Genomic DNA, 15,156 nt, shown 5'->3' on the forward strand with positions numbered 1-15,156 from the left:
ACGTCAACAACCTCCTGCCAATGACTTGCCGCATCATTGCACAAGGAATGGAATAACCTTCTTCAAAACGACCTGGGAAGTCTCGTTAGGAGTATGCCACGCCGAATAAGAGCTTGTCTGGCCATCCGAGGGGATTTTACACGCTACTGACGCTGTTTCACAATGGTGGTAAATTTGTTGTGTGACCCTGTGTTGGTGTTGACAATTATTCTTGAGAATGTGTCCTTTTCTGACTGTACACAGGGTTTCGAATAAATTGAGACATGTTTCTTACTGTTTTTCTGTCATATGTTTCCTACAGCAGTGTATTGTTCAGTAGACGGAAAAATACCCAGTGAAAGGTTCTATTTGTTTACAAAACCATTATGACGACCAAATAATTACCAAACACCGACAATAAACGAGGTTGTTGAAATCCCTTTAGTATCATTTTATCTGACGGTAACTTGTATCGGTTCAAAAATTGATTGAACTTAAAAGATGTTCTTGGGTATCATAAAAGTTTGGAGACGTAAACCAAAATGCAGGTGATAGTTAAAGCTGAACACAATTCGTAAGAGGGATATGTCCGCCATTATCGATCGGACTTCCGCTATATCTGAGGACCCCTATATAAAGCGGTTGACTCAGTAACTGTTCAGTGTTATCAGTCGTCACCTGTGTATGCGGACGTATACTATCTATCATTTAGTGGAATGTTGACTGACGTTTTTCATACTAATTGTTAGTCCTTTACTTACACTCTGAATTTTCAACGGATTTTCCACAGATCGAATGACAATATGCACCAACCTACAGAGAACTCTCCTTCTGCTTATGGATAGGTCTAGTTATTAATGAATCCAAATCAATCCTACACCCAAATCAATAGATAACTGAGTACTTACCGTTGAGTTCTCTTTCTACTCCAAGAGATATGGTTTATACAAGTTTCCCGCATGGTTAACGTTATTGAGGATAGAAAACTCACAAGTGGTGTTCTATATCAAAACCTAGAGAATCGTCTGAATGTTGACATGAGGATTCTGCAATGGTGTCGACTTTGGAGGGTACAATTTGGAGCAGCAAACATAACCTGGAAAAGATATGTGATAGCGGGTCAGTTGCCTAGAGGACGACAAAGTCCTAAAATGACAAAATTGACTCTGAATCAGGAAGTAGTTTAACTTTTTGTCCGTTTTGGGTCCGCTATAAGCTGTTTGTGACAAAAGTTCACAAAACACATAGAAAAATAACATTTTTCTCCTTATCCAGATCCTCTAGCAGGAAATGCATTAATTTAACTGGAGATTTGCATAAACATTGCTATCGCCAATATTAGTTCCAAAAGTACTAGAAAAAAATGTAGATCAGGAGCCTAGTGACCTTATTCTGATGGCCCTCCCTAATTATAAGACAGACATGGTTTCCAATCCTACTTAATCTGCTAACAAGGTAACAACCCATAATAAGAAACTTGTAAACACGAAAGAGGGGACAGTTAATTATTCCAAGTCCATTTTGAGGGCCCTGATTTCATCAGCTCTCTCTGTATTCAAAAGACAAAGGTTCAGGAATTTTTTTTCTGAGAAAAACTATCTGCAACTCTCAGTAAGATAGTGTTAGACACAGAAGAGAGTCTTTCACAAACCTGAAATGTCCTCGTGAGTCCACCGTAGCTATTTTAATTTACCGGCATAAAGAGTATAGCTGTAAGTCGAACACTATTATATGTTGTGGGTCAGCAAAAGCATCTATTCACAATGGCTGGAGCAACAGTTCCGACAATAATAATACAAACTTATCAGAATTAATTAAAGGAATATATAATTCAGCTTAATTCTAAACCAAATTTACGACCATTATTTCCAAAACTGTAAAATGAAATTTCTGTCTTGTGTTTCTAGTTCCTTTGTTAACGGCTTCAAGGGTGGGTGAAATTTATACTCATCAGAGAGGCGCACTAGACAGGAATGGAATCCGACTTTTACCAAACACAAACACAAAAGGTCACGATTAAAAGTTTAGGTAAACCATGGAAACCTATCTTCATACCAGTTAAACAACTTTGCAACAGGCAGGAAATGCTTTTATTTCCTTGCAGAGCTGGAAAGTATAATGTCGTCTTGTAATAATGAAAAGTGATATTTTTTTCTTACAAATCAAGCCTTCAAAGACCATCGGGAAAACCCAGCACCCATATCTGGATGAATTTGTTTCTTGTAAAATTTGTGTATGGACAGAATAACCAGACGTTATCTATAGCGTATATGCTAGATGAATGGCAACTTTATAGCCCTTTTCAATAGAGCAACATTATGAAAATACAATCAGCTCATTGAGCAACAAAAACCAGTTTTAATGCATTCTACATGAGAGATGTACATTAAAGAGGGGCTTTCTATGTCAAGTCTTCAATTCTTTAGTCCTTGGCACGTCAAGATGGGCAACGGGTAAATGAATAGAAATAAAGTATACCTGTCATGTGAGTTGAATTTTTACCTTTACTGATCCAGCCATGATCTTCTACGAGTTCTGCAAAAGGTTGATGAAGGGAAATGCAGTTATTGATGAAAACTTTGGTTTTTAATGGTAAAACATATGTTTAGGATATATCTATACTTACCTGCATCATCTACACCTTCTAGTTACCTAGGTCATCACAAAACTGATGCGGAAGTGCTTGTATGGTATGGATAAAAACAGTGTGTATGTAACCTTTGGGGCGGTCTCCTTTTCAAATACATACAGTTTTTCCGAGGACATGATTTGAAAAGAATTTCCACTTCCTGAGCACGCTTCTTCATTTATATGACTATAGTCATAAATGCTGTTCTTGAGAACATTAGCAAGTTTTATTTTTTTCTAATCTAGGGATTCTTTAAAAGATTTTCAAAAAGATGTCATTCTTTTTTTTTTCAAGAATTATCATTCTCTTGGAAGAAGGACTGGTCCTTCATTTGAAACAAATTTGAACTTCCTTTACCAAGGGATACTTCTTTGCTAGTTTAGCTGAATTTGGCCCCGTTGTTCTTGAGAAGATATCTAAAATGTACAGAGTTTGAAGACAAGTAGACAGACACATTCGGCTCGGGTGAGATAAAAGATCCCTCTTTAAATCAAACATAATTCTAAATCTTCGGTGAATAATGTTTGCCTTGCAAAACTATAAGGCGGTTATTCATGAGGTGCCGTGTTAATGTCTTTCAGGTATTTTTTGATATTTAAAAAAAATCTTAAAAAGTTCGAATTCCTTATATCAAAAAATAATTCTTGATATCAAAAATATTTTCTGATATAAAAATATAGATTTCTTGATGAATTTTTTATATTCGAAAATCGAATTTTGATATCAGGTATTCGAATTTCTGATATCCAAAAAATGAATTTCATTAGAATTTTTTATAAAAAAAAATGTTTCTCTGACAGATAATCCTAAAGAATTTTTTATATTATACTGTCAGCTTGGCACTCTTAAGCTATCTGCCCATGGTGCTCGCCTGTCGGTTCCGATCGACTTCAGATGGTCCCCAACCTTCACCTGATGTTTCAGACCCTTAACCTTGACATCCTCCAGTTGGTGGGTCAGCAGTGATGACCAATCCACTACACGATGGATCCCGACTTGCAGCATATATCGTCTCGGCGGTGCCATATCCAGCAGGATGACTTTGCTGCTTCTGCCAGTCTCCTTGCTGCTGTCTTGCATGCTCATCTTGATACACCTAATCGTGTGAGCAGCTTCCGCACTGATTGTGCTGGGAAACCTCTACAGCCGACCTCTACTGGAAACAGCCAGACACTACAGCCTCTATCCCTGCAGTCTGCCATGAGGACTGCATACTTAAGGCTCTTCTTCTCATGTGCCCCCTCACAATTTTCTACCCATGGCACAGTCAGCTCGATTGCGACCAACGTTTTCAACTGGGACACTAAAACTGCGTCTGGTCTTAGGTTGGTTTCCACGATGGTAGGGAAAACTAACTTTTTGTCTAAATCGACTCTGAGCTCCCAATAATGTCCTCTATCCAACACTAATTAATCTAATTACGAAAATAACCGTTTTTGTTTTTTTTTTAATAAAAAGATTTTGAATTTAGGATATCAGAAAATCATAAATGGATATTTTGATTTTAATTCGAAAATTAATTAAAATGATTTATGCATAAACACACCCTCACAGTACACTCCCTCACACACCCACATGTACATCCTGGTACTAGTATACTTTAGAGGAGAAAAATCACATTGTTTTAAAAATAATATGTCGAGAAACTGATAACTACGTGTATATATTTTTATAAGATACATTCATAGTGCTTGCATGTACTTGAATTTATTTACCGCAGTAATCCTTTTGGGGAAAAAAGTTGGAACATTATTTTTCAATTCCCTTTTAATTAAAAAAAAGAAAAAAAAAGTTTCAGGTAATCAACTTTATCAAAATAGTTATACGAAGCCATAATGATAAAACATACTAATTAATCTTGCCATCATAATGCACGACTACTCGCCAAATTGATTATACATACACACTGAATAAATTCAGTTTTCAAAAACCTATCAAACAAATATACATATACAAGATTTTGTTAATGTTCACATTTCTCTCCAGCATTCAAATCCTGGTTTATTTCTATCTGCTCCACTTGACACACTGTTCCAGTGATGATTTTCCTCTCCAAGCTATTGTCCAATCCACTCATTGCTGAGTTAATTAGCCCTCTCATCATCTACTGTTTCCCGGGGACACAAAGTTTCGGATGACCAGTCATTTTCTCTTAAGAAGCTATCGGATTGCAAAACTTCTGGGGATAAATAATCCCTTGTTTCTGTAAGTTCGTACTGGGTTGCAGCGTTATCAAATTTCTATATGTAAAAAAAAAAGATAATCTCAATATTTTGTTTATTTAACAAATTATATCGAAAGTTTAAAAAAAATGAATAGGGAGCTTTACATTAGCAATACATGCTTAAATTGTATTGTGTTGCTATTACCTTTCTTCTCGGTTCACCTCTTGGTGCAAACAATAAAATCACCATCCAGAGTATCTCCATCAATAGTAACAATAAAACCATCTGTAAAAGTAAAGCTCAGGTAAATATACATCTAAAAAAAATTATTACAGCTTTACTTAGAATTAATATTTAAAAAAAAAAAACTGTCCAGAATTACTCACCATGGAAATGTTTTTAACATCGGGACAAACTTGAACCGGTTCTCTTATCCTAAAGTAATAAGACACCTTATCCCAAAAAGACGGCTCTTTCTCATGACTGAAAAGGATAAATGGATCAAATATGAATTTTACTTTAATTGATTATTGAAAGAAAAGCAAAGTCTAATTTTACTTTAATTGATTATTCTAATAAAAGCGAAGTCTTTGACAAAATTTCGAAAGTAATGTGCCGTTACCATGTAAGAAATACGTATATTGGGTAACACATGATCGAATTCATTATCAACTTCATGACATATATTGTCTCGGTAATCAGCATTCGAATCTCCATCTTCCTGGTTTGGTTGATAAATGGAAAATGATTATGTCGTCACAGATAATCAACGTCATCAATAAATTATATTGTTACGTCATAGTTGGCACCAGCAGAGACATGGAAATATTTTATTTCTAGATATATGATATCAGCCAGATCTGATGTATTAATTAAATATTTTTGGATAGTCCTCTCTTTAATAAATAAGTGGAGATATGTAAAATATTCCGTTTCTCTCCGTGATTTGATTTTTATGCGAGCAACAGTATTGATCATTAACAACAACAACCAAATAGAAATACATGGATTTTTCGTTCCCTTTAAGATGATAATTATCGTCACAGACAGTGGGTTGGAAGTTATATACAATGTAGTAGAGTAGAGTAATTTTTCGGATGTATTTTTTTATATGGTCCCCCCCCCCTTTTTTTTGCATGATTTTTAATATTTTCATTGATATTTATATGGATTTTCATAAAACATTACTTATTTGGGAAAAACGAGAGATAACATTAAAATTTTAGTACAACTCGTGTTTTTCACTATAGAAATCAATGGAAAAAAGAAAATATTTTTAAAACATCCCCCCGTGACACACAAATTCCTTTTAACGGGTAATATCGACTGTCATTTCACAAATTCATACCAAAGGTTTTTGTGTTTCAGGGAGGTGGGAGGGGGGGGGAGATATGTTTACAGACAAAAAACGACAAAAAATGCTTATTTTTCCAGCTATTTCAAAGTGCTTTACAACTGAAATGTTGTATTTTACTACTATATATGCTTCATTTTAAATGCATGATACATTAAAAAAAAGATTTCAGAAACATTTATTAATATCAAATGCTATTTCAAAATATTGTGATGATTTATAGCCCGATTTCTATGGAAAATATCGTCTACCCCCCTTATTTCAAGAGCTGGAATTCGGGATATTTTACTATTTAGCATTGGTCTTAAAATAATTAATCAATTACAGTTGAACTTTTCTATGTATTAAACAATGATTTCATGGCCAAATTTTCATCAGTATTGAATTAAATGGTTATGAAATGTAGGCGGGAATCAGTTAGCGTGAAAATGTTCATTGTTAGCCAATTTCTGTCGCTATCAAAGTAAAGTGGTAATGTATCAGTAAAATAATTTTTAAAATATATATATCGCAATAAATGATCATTTATATAAAATTCTATTCATCGGAATTTCGTACATACACTGTGATGTATTACGTACATAAAGATAAAGATAAAAGATAAGGGGAAAGTATTTTTTTTCTTTGTTCAGATTGTTAACTAGCATCATAGGCATTTCTTAAGACTGTCTTTAATCCTATAATAAGAAAACCTTTACGCCTTCTGGGCCCAAAATTGGAAAATAATATTATCTTATCTTATCTTATAATCCCATCATATGTCATCGATCATTTTATAATTTTTATATACTTGGGGCACAAAGAATCGTTTCGAGTGTGTGTTGGTGGAGAGGGGGGGGGGGGGGGGTGTCGGAGAAAAAAACGCTTACTGTACCTAGCAAAAATGACAAGGAAAAAGAAATTCCAAACTCTAAAAGAAAAAGTCTTTTTTCGGATATGGGTAGGTGGGGATGGGGGGCTTTCCACTGAGTTGGTTCCAACTTCTTTAAATTATCAAATTTTCTACATACGGCACCAATTTACCCCAAACGGGAAATGGGACAAGCAGCCTAACTATCCGGGTCTGTAGACCGACACGGTTTTTACTTTTCTTTTTGCTGTGCTTAATCATTGGTGTGTTTGTGCGGACGCATTGTATACACAAAAAAGTTAAGAGCCTAATCGAAGAAAGAACCTTGAAGATGGCTTGTCGATTGAATTCACTTGTCAGAATTAAAAAGCTTATAGAACAACCTTTAAAGAGGCATTTTTCTACAACCCAGGCTACAACAGCTTTAAGAGGTAATTGTTTTCATTTTCTGATAGCTGTTCAATCATTATTTATCAGGAATTTTCTTAGACAATGTTTATTTATCTGCCAATAAGAAAGATGACCCTCATGAGGCAATGATATTTTTTTGCAGTTAAGGAGACTGTTTCTAAAGAAATCACTGTGGTGAGTAGTCAGTCTTTTCTACGTTTTCCCCCATTATCCATACATTTGATGTACTAATGAAAATGTCTGTCCTTTTATTGAAGATCGAGGGCGAGAAAGTAGACTCAGGCTGGGAGGGGAAGATTCTGAAGACAGCTGAACTGAAGAATGATGCATGTCCAATCTGCCGTTTAAATGTAGAAATTAAGTATACAGTAAGCATCACTTCCCTATTCTATTCTTTTGTATTAAAAATGAATTACTACCCCATCACCAGTCAATTCTTTAAACAGTTAAAGGGGGTGTTAAAATTTTCTGTCAAGTTAAAAAGGCTTAAAGCACAAAAACAAGTGTTGAGGACGGGCGAAATGCCTGGATGCCCTGACTGATTTTATCACATTTATTTATCATGTGCATGTATACTTGTACTAGTGTTTGAATCTCACTGCAAAATTAGCTACAATGTAGATATGCAGGCCTGACTGCTAGTGAAAGTTGTCAGCCCTACCAAAAATGAACTCAAAAAAAAAAGTCTTTTATAAGACTTAGCTCATTTTAGCAATAATGTGAATGAGGCCAGCTCACTATATGTTCTATCCCGGACCTAGAGGCTGATGAATTCTACCCATTTGCTTGTTACACTTTGCAACCACTCATTATAAAAAGTATTAAAATCATGAAAACAATCTCCATTTTCGGTGCACTGCACAGTCCTCACAACCAGTTATATTAGTTGATTTGAGAGAATTTTATAAAATATCTGAATTTGAATTTATGTAAAAATTTTATATGTCCAATTGGGCATCAATACGTGCAATCTGTTCGACCGTGACAAAATTTGTGCGTCTTGGGCCAGTTATTTTAAACACTGGTGTACCTTAGTTAAAATCAGGAAAACACCAAAATAATCTTTTTACACAAAAAAAATACCTCAATATACATTATTGGAAAAGGTATACCACTCTGGTTTGTTATCGTTGTACCACCACTGGGCTTTTTGAGTTTTAAAAAAACATGTATTTATTTCATTACAACCTAAAATAATAGTGGACATTGTCTCTATATCGGTTATCCTTCTTATGCAGATAAATTGGCTTTGGATTGCATAAAAATCCCACAATTAATCCTCAAACACAAGGTTGAAATAAAATAAGTAGAAATTCAGGTGGAGCCAAAGCGGTCATAGCTTTAGAAGCCCACAATACTCAGATGATCATGAAGGCTCATAGATCTTTTGTTCTTGTTTTTTTTTTTTTATTAATGGATATACATGTATAAAGTTTATTTTATTTTTTCAGGATGTTTTAATTCTTCAACAGTTTTTGAATGATAAAGGTGGACTTCTTCCTAGGAGAGCTACTGGAGTCTGTCAGAAATCCCAAAATGAATTACAAACAGCAGTCCACAAAGCCCAGCGTGCAGGTAAGTGGGACATGTGAGATGAATGGGGAGACTTTGTGGAAATTTTGTTCACAATGATGTTTTTTCCGTAAGAGAATCTCAAATTAATGAAATTAAATGAAATATCTTGAGCACATTTAGTATTTGATTTTGTGAATGGGGATATGAAACAACGCTGTTGTAAACAGCTCAGTCTTCCCCTTGATTAATGGTTAGAAAAAATTCTTGCCTCATTAAAATAATGTTATCAAGGGGAGTAACTTTTACAAGTTTATACAACTTTGAAAGTCCAATACCCCCGGTACATAGAAAATCATTTGTTACACTAAACAGATAAAACTGTCTTTGTGGCAATAATTCTAAATAGGTGTATACCATTGATCTTAATACATGTAACTTGTATTTCTTTTAATTAAGTTTAGATTGGGCTAATTTAATGTCAAGAAAGAAAATTAACTTAGATACATTTATTTGCAAAAAAAATTATTTACATTTACAATTGATGTGTTTACAAAAGGTTAAATGAAAGGTTTATGTCTTCTTTCTCTCAAGGATATCCAGACTGTATGTGTTATGTCTTACAGGACTGATGCCACAGTTCAGGCCACCGCCAAAAGAAGGCAGACCAAGGAAATTCCCTGTATCTAACTTCAAGTGGAAAAGGTTTCCAGCCTATTATGATGATTAATTGATTAACATTAATAAAATACTTTTATTTATTTATTTTTTTGGTTCTGCTGTATGAATGGTTTACTACATAATCATCAAGAATCAGGAAGTTTCCAAAGTTGTCCATGAATTATGTAGCATAAAACATAAATCTTCATTTTTTCTGAAATACTGGCAATTGAATTACATGTGATCATAAAGATTATATGGTTGCTCAATTGTCCACAGTATCTGTTCAGTTGAAGTGTGTGTGCTTATGGCATGTTTTGACCATTAGCTTTGACTGCTTGAGAATTTTTCACTCAAACTGGGATGCAGGCGGCCACCACTTGCTGCTGGTAAAATATATCTGTATTCAGCACTAATGGCCATGGGGCATTGAATGATTTTATTCTTTCTTGCAAATACTGTGTGATGGGACTTTAGTTTATATGTTAAATACTAGTAGTTTTATTGCTGTCATCTAAAGGACTGGTCCCCATAGCTTCCATTTGGATTTGGACCTGTGACTACTGACAATATAAGTAATGTTAATTCATATTATATTTTAATGTCACTGTCCACTGCTCAAAAATGATTTGAATATCTGTACACATTTAAATGTCCACTGTGACCCCCAGTCCATAGAATGTCCCCACAAAGGGCCAGCGATAATGAAGTTTTCTTGTCTTCCTGGTCTGTTCTCAAGTATTTGAGAAATTCGCCACCAGAATCCAGAAGATGAATGCTGTAGTTTTTTGCATCCATCACAATCAAATTGCAAAGGTTATCACAAACAACATCCACTGGGAAGAATAGATGACCTTTATTTCCTTTGTAAATAAAGCGGAAACGACCGGTCCTTGATATCACTTTAAGAACACCATGTTCATCATCCAAGTTGTCCAAAACGCAAATATCCGTGTTAGCGTTTTCTGTTATTCTGAACGGCTGCGTGAAAAACTTTCTTCCATTTTCTTGGTATTCATAAACTTTCTTTTCGTGTCCTTGCAGAGAGTACAGTTTGACTAAACCTTTGCAATCTTTTGTGCATGTTTCTCCACAAGGATCAGCCATTGTGACCAAAAAGTCACCATCAGTTGTCAAACATACCCCTTCAGGAGTAAGTGGAGAGGTTTCCACGATAGTCGCAAGTTTGTTGTTGGTTAGCCGTTTAACTGCTCTATTTCCGCTGTCTGAGAAAAGAATATCGCCATCGGAGAGTACGGCAATAACGTTTATATCGCAATCAATTTCGTTTCTACTCTTTAGTTTTCCTTTCTTGGTAACTTTGTCGAAGTGAGTTTGGTCAGAGGCTACTAGAATAGCATTCTCGTAGTTGTCCACCTCTAAAGCAATGATGTTCCCTTTCTCGTGTTTAAACGACGCAATTTTTGTCACAGAAAAGTCGTCGAAATCTTTAACTTCTCCAAGGAAAGATGTTACAATTTCCTTTAATATTGTACCATTTTTAAAATGTAACGAATATCTTTGATTTTCAATTTCCTCGTCTTTAACTAAAGACGAAACCTTGTTTAATCGACAATTCACATTCAGCAAATTGTAGCCAGAGAGGGAGCAAGAACCTTCCAGTTCCCCGACCCTGTCCCGGAGTTCTGTCTCTTTTTCCTTTAACTTCGACTGAATTTCCATCAGTTTTCTGTTCTTCTTTTCGGCTCCAGTTTTTAAAACTTTCTTACTTTCTTCGACACATTTGGTAAATTCGCTTAAAATTTCTCTGTAGTGACATTCTAATTTGGATATTTCTCCATCTCGATCTGCAATGTTTTGTTTCACCATCGAATCAATTTTTACAATCTGCTTTGCAATATTTGGCAGCTCTTCGTCTTTGATTTCCAGGCATATTCCGGAGAGGCGCGATTTCTTCTTGGTTGATGCTTTTCGGACCGTGTTCCAGTCGTGATTTCGATGTTCTGTTTTTGCGCAGTCTGTACATATTAATTCATCACAGTCGTTACAGAAAAGGTTTTCAATTTCCGAGTGTTTCTCACACTGTGGGACACTAACTTGAGGAGATCCAAATCGGAATTCAACACTATCGTATTCTGCCATGTTTTTTTTCTTCAAAATGACGTGCAATACTGATAAATTTAAAGATTTTTATTACTAGTATACATGTAATGTTGGTCCACAAGGAAATTATATGTATAATTCAATTTCCGACAGGAAAAGGCTTTTAAGATGCTAAAACATCTATTATTAAAAGTCATTATTGCATTTAAAGTATGCACTTCCTTAAATAAGAAAGTCGGACTTTATTGGATGTGCATAAAAGTCTTGCTACAAGGAAGAACTTTTAATGTTTTTAAAAAGCATTTTCATTATTTTTTTTATATATTCTATGAATTTGCATTCGCGGATCATTAAGCGGCGAGGGGTCCGAAAACGCAAACCCCCCTCGAAAACACCGCCTTAGAATTTGCAGTTATTAAATGTATATATACAATGTACTAAATCAAGTAAAAGTAAACTTGGATCCCTGTAGCAACCGCTAATGATATACGCCGCTTAATGATACAAATATCATTAAGTATTGCAATATATAATAATATTTCTATCATTAAGCGGCGTTATTCTTTCAAACAGTTTATGATACACAATTCTTTAATCATCCTTCTACAGTTTAGTCTGATTTCAGTATAACTTGGCACACGGTTGCTACAGATCCCCCTGATTTCAATATAACTTGGCACACAAGTAGACTACACTAAGATACATAATTCTGTGTATCAGTTTTTGATTTTGATGAAGAAAACACAAACCCCTCCTCGAAAACACAAATCTATGTATCTGGTATGAAAAGTCATAGATTTGAAGGTTGAAAGTCAATGACCGGGGGGAAATGTTTTTCACAGTTGGAATTTTTTTGACTGGGGTAGATCCCTCTGGAAATAACTTCCTGGATCCGCGCTTGAAATTGCACACATGCAGATGATTTCATGTTGACATATTTTAAAAGCTTTTAAATCCTACTTCTCAAGAAGAACAAGGCAAGACCATTATTAGTTATATTAAATTGAAACATACCGGTATGGAGATAACGAACATTATTCAAGATCAAAAGTCGATAAAACAATACAAAATAGGAGCAGAGAAAACACGGACTTCCAAAACACCAGAGGTGGGAACAAGTGCCATGGAGGAGTGAGCATCCCCTGCCGACCGGTCACATCCGCCGTATGCATGCTCCTTGTCAAATGAGATTATTCTCAGATTATGAAGATTCAAATTATCAAATCATGGAACATGATAGTGATAGCCCGACATATCTGACGTTTTCCATGCTTTTTTCACGATTTTGAAATTTGACGTGCCAGGAAAATGAAAACAATGGGAGGCAGAGTTTAAGCTATGTGGAAGGGGGAGAATGAATTCCATTCCAGTCTTTGTCTCACTGGGGATGGGAACGAAGCTATGAAAATTAACGTTATCTTGAAAACAAAATCTGGAAAAGAAGATTGCAAATATATAATAATTATATTACAGTTTCCGGGTTTAAGATCTGTAGTTTTGTATGTGTGTTATCATTCTTTTGTAATAGTAAAATAAATGTGTTTTTTTTTCATTGTATTTTCAGATAAATACTACACTCACGTATAAATACCTCCTATATGACACTTCAATTTATGTATAGCATTTCATCAAATGTAATTATTCGTACATTTCTTTTTCTTTCACATCACGCAGTTGTCCAGAATTTAACAAATCGCACTTGGAAACAAAAGTAATTGTAATTTATTAATTCCGTTTCATATTTATCGAACCCATCACAGCTAATCAAACTGACCCAATGCATTACATGGCATTAAACTGCATGAATTTTTTGCATTCATATATTTATTTATAGTTATAATATCTATTCTGATGTATACATGTACTTTATGTTCCTCATATACCATGTTATATGGTTTGAGCGAAATAAACTGAGTGACTGATTGAAAAAAAAGTTCTACTATTGAAAATATAATTTATTAATTTAGGGTATTTCTTAATCTCTTCAGCCATACCAACATGACGTGTATATAACTTCTTATCATCTCTCGGTTTTACTTTTATTTATTATTCGCACTTCAGCCATGCATGGTATCGCAAAAGAAAGATATTAGAAGTTAAAATACGGGGATTTCCCCTTAAACATCATATGAGCGATGGAATTTCGAAATTTATTACAAGTTGGGGAAATTCTTAAATAACTTTTAAACATATTTGTCATGGAAATGTTGAAATAGGTATAGGAGTCAAACATGTACATGCATAAACATGGAATCGTAATTTGGATATAAAGTGTTGCAAAATACATGTCTCAACCTCCCAGACTGAAACCAGTTATGAACAATGAAAATATCCATCTCAAATTGCAAAGATAATCATTACAACACACTGAAAGGCAATACTTTAAGAATTCTTTACGAAAAGTTTTAGTAAAATTCTACTTTTAGAATATAGATTCTATTAGTCTTGTCTTTTCGAGCCTCGTGTTTAATTATAAAATTGTCCTCTGTCTTAAATTCAGCCATATGTTTCTGATTCCAGATTCAAAAAATGATAATTATAAAACATACCTTGTTTCTTTCAATTGTTTTTACTAACAGAGCTGAAACTTTTCAAGAAAAATGTAAAATAAACTAAAGGTACTGTGAGTACTGAGCTCTCTAAATGATACATTCCCTCGCATATGAGTATAGAAGCTAAGTAATTGCTCTGCCCTATAAGACCCGAAATGACTGTCATATCAAACAATTAAATAGGAGGTGCACAATGGCATAATGTAATAAAACATTTATGAAAATATCATTAAATTTTAGTCATTATACCCCCCTGCTTGAAAAGCGGGAGGGTATATAGTGATCGGGGTGTACGTCCGTCTAGCTGTGCGTCCGTCCGTCCGTCCGTCTGTTACGCTTTTCGGTACCCATCTCTTATCTGCAACTCTTCCTATGCAACTGAAGGAAATTTAATGAGACTTTCACAGAATGTTTGTTACATAGTGCTGATGTACACCCCATATTTTACATTTTGATCCGACACATATTTCGGGTTTCCCAGAGCAAAACATGGATAGCAGGAAACTGCCATTTTTTCTATAATATTGAAGGCTACCCATTTCTTATCCGCAACTCCTTCTATACCAGTGATACCACTGAATAAAATTTAATGATACGTTCACAGATTCTTTGTTACATAATGCCATTGTGCACCTCCTATTTTACTTTTTGATCTGTAACTTTTTTCGGGTTTCCCAGAGCAAAACATGCTCTTTGCCATCATAACCATATGGGTGGGGGTGGAGGTTATCATTTAGTTAGCTCAGTGCTCACAGTACCTCTAGCTGGTTTAGGAGGAGTTGCGGATAAGAGATTGGTAGCCTTCAATATTTCAGAAAGAATGGCAGTATCCTGCTATCCGTGTTCTGATTTGGGAAACCCATAATAATAGCCGGATCAAAATGTAAAATAGGAGGTGCACAATGGCACCATGTACATGTAACAAAGATTCTGTGAAAGTTTCACGAAATTTCTTCAGTGGTATAAGAAAATTTGCGTTT

At 34.8% G+C, this 15,156-nt stretch overlaps 4 protein-coding genes across 4 annotated transcripts in view; 1 reads left to right on the top strand and 3 right to left on the bottom strand.

Annotated features, from left to right (window-relative positions):
• LOC134251873 (sodium- and chloride-dependent taurine transporter-like) overlaps positions 1-9,665 on the top strand; it is a 56,520-nt gene extending 46,855 nt beyond the window's left edge. The window contains exons 15-17 of the mRNA XM_062734296.1: positions 7,646-7,756; positions 8,840-8,963; positions 9,527-9,665. Coding sequence (XP_062590280.1) covers positions 7,646-7,756; positions 8,840-8,963; positions 9,527-9,630 — 339 coding nt within the window. The 3' untranslated portion in view covers positions 9,631-9,665. The remainder of the gene's footprint in view (positions 1-7,645; positions 7,757-8,839; positions 8,964-9,526) is intronic.
• Positions 1-15,156, bottom strand: part of LOC134251912 (uncharacterized) — a 154,251-nt gene that overhangs the window by 86,315 nt on the left and 52,780 nt on the right. The window lies entirely within an intron of this gene.
• On the bottom strand, positions 4,439-5,497 carry LOC134251905 (uncharacterized). The gene is made up of 4 exons (XM_062734327.1): positions 5,396-5,497; positions 5,160-5,256; positions 4,978-5,058; positions 4,439-4,848 (listed from the first exon to the last, which is right to left on the bottom strand). Exons 1-4 carry the CDS (start codon positions 5,488-5,490, stop codon positions 4,693-4,695), a joined length of 429 nt encoding a protein of 142 aa, XP_062590311.1. The 5' UTR covers positions 5,491-5,497; the 3' UTR covers positions 4,439-4,692.
• Positions 10,179-11,663, bottom strand: LOC134251895 (uncharacterized). Its single transcript, XM_062734316.1, has one exon. It carries the CDS (start codon positions 11,661-11,663, stop codon positions 10,179-10,181), a length of 1,485 nt encoding a protein of 494 aa, XP_062590300.1.

Source organism: Saccostrea cucullata, unplaced genomic scaffold (assembly GCF_032062105.1).
Source record: "Saccostrea cucullata isolate Sc308-1 unplaced genomic scaffold, CSIRO_AGI_Scuc_v1 ctg599, whole genome shotgun sequence".
NCBI lineage: Eukaryota > Metazoa > Mollusca > Bivalvia > Ostreida > Ostreidae > Saccostrea > Saccostrea cuccullata.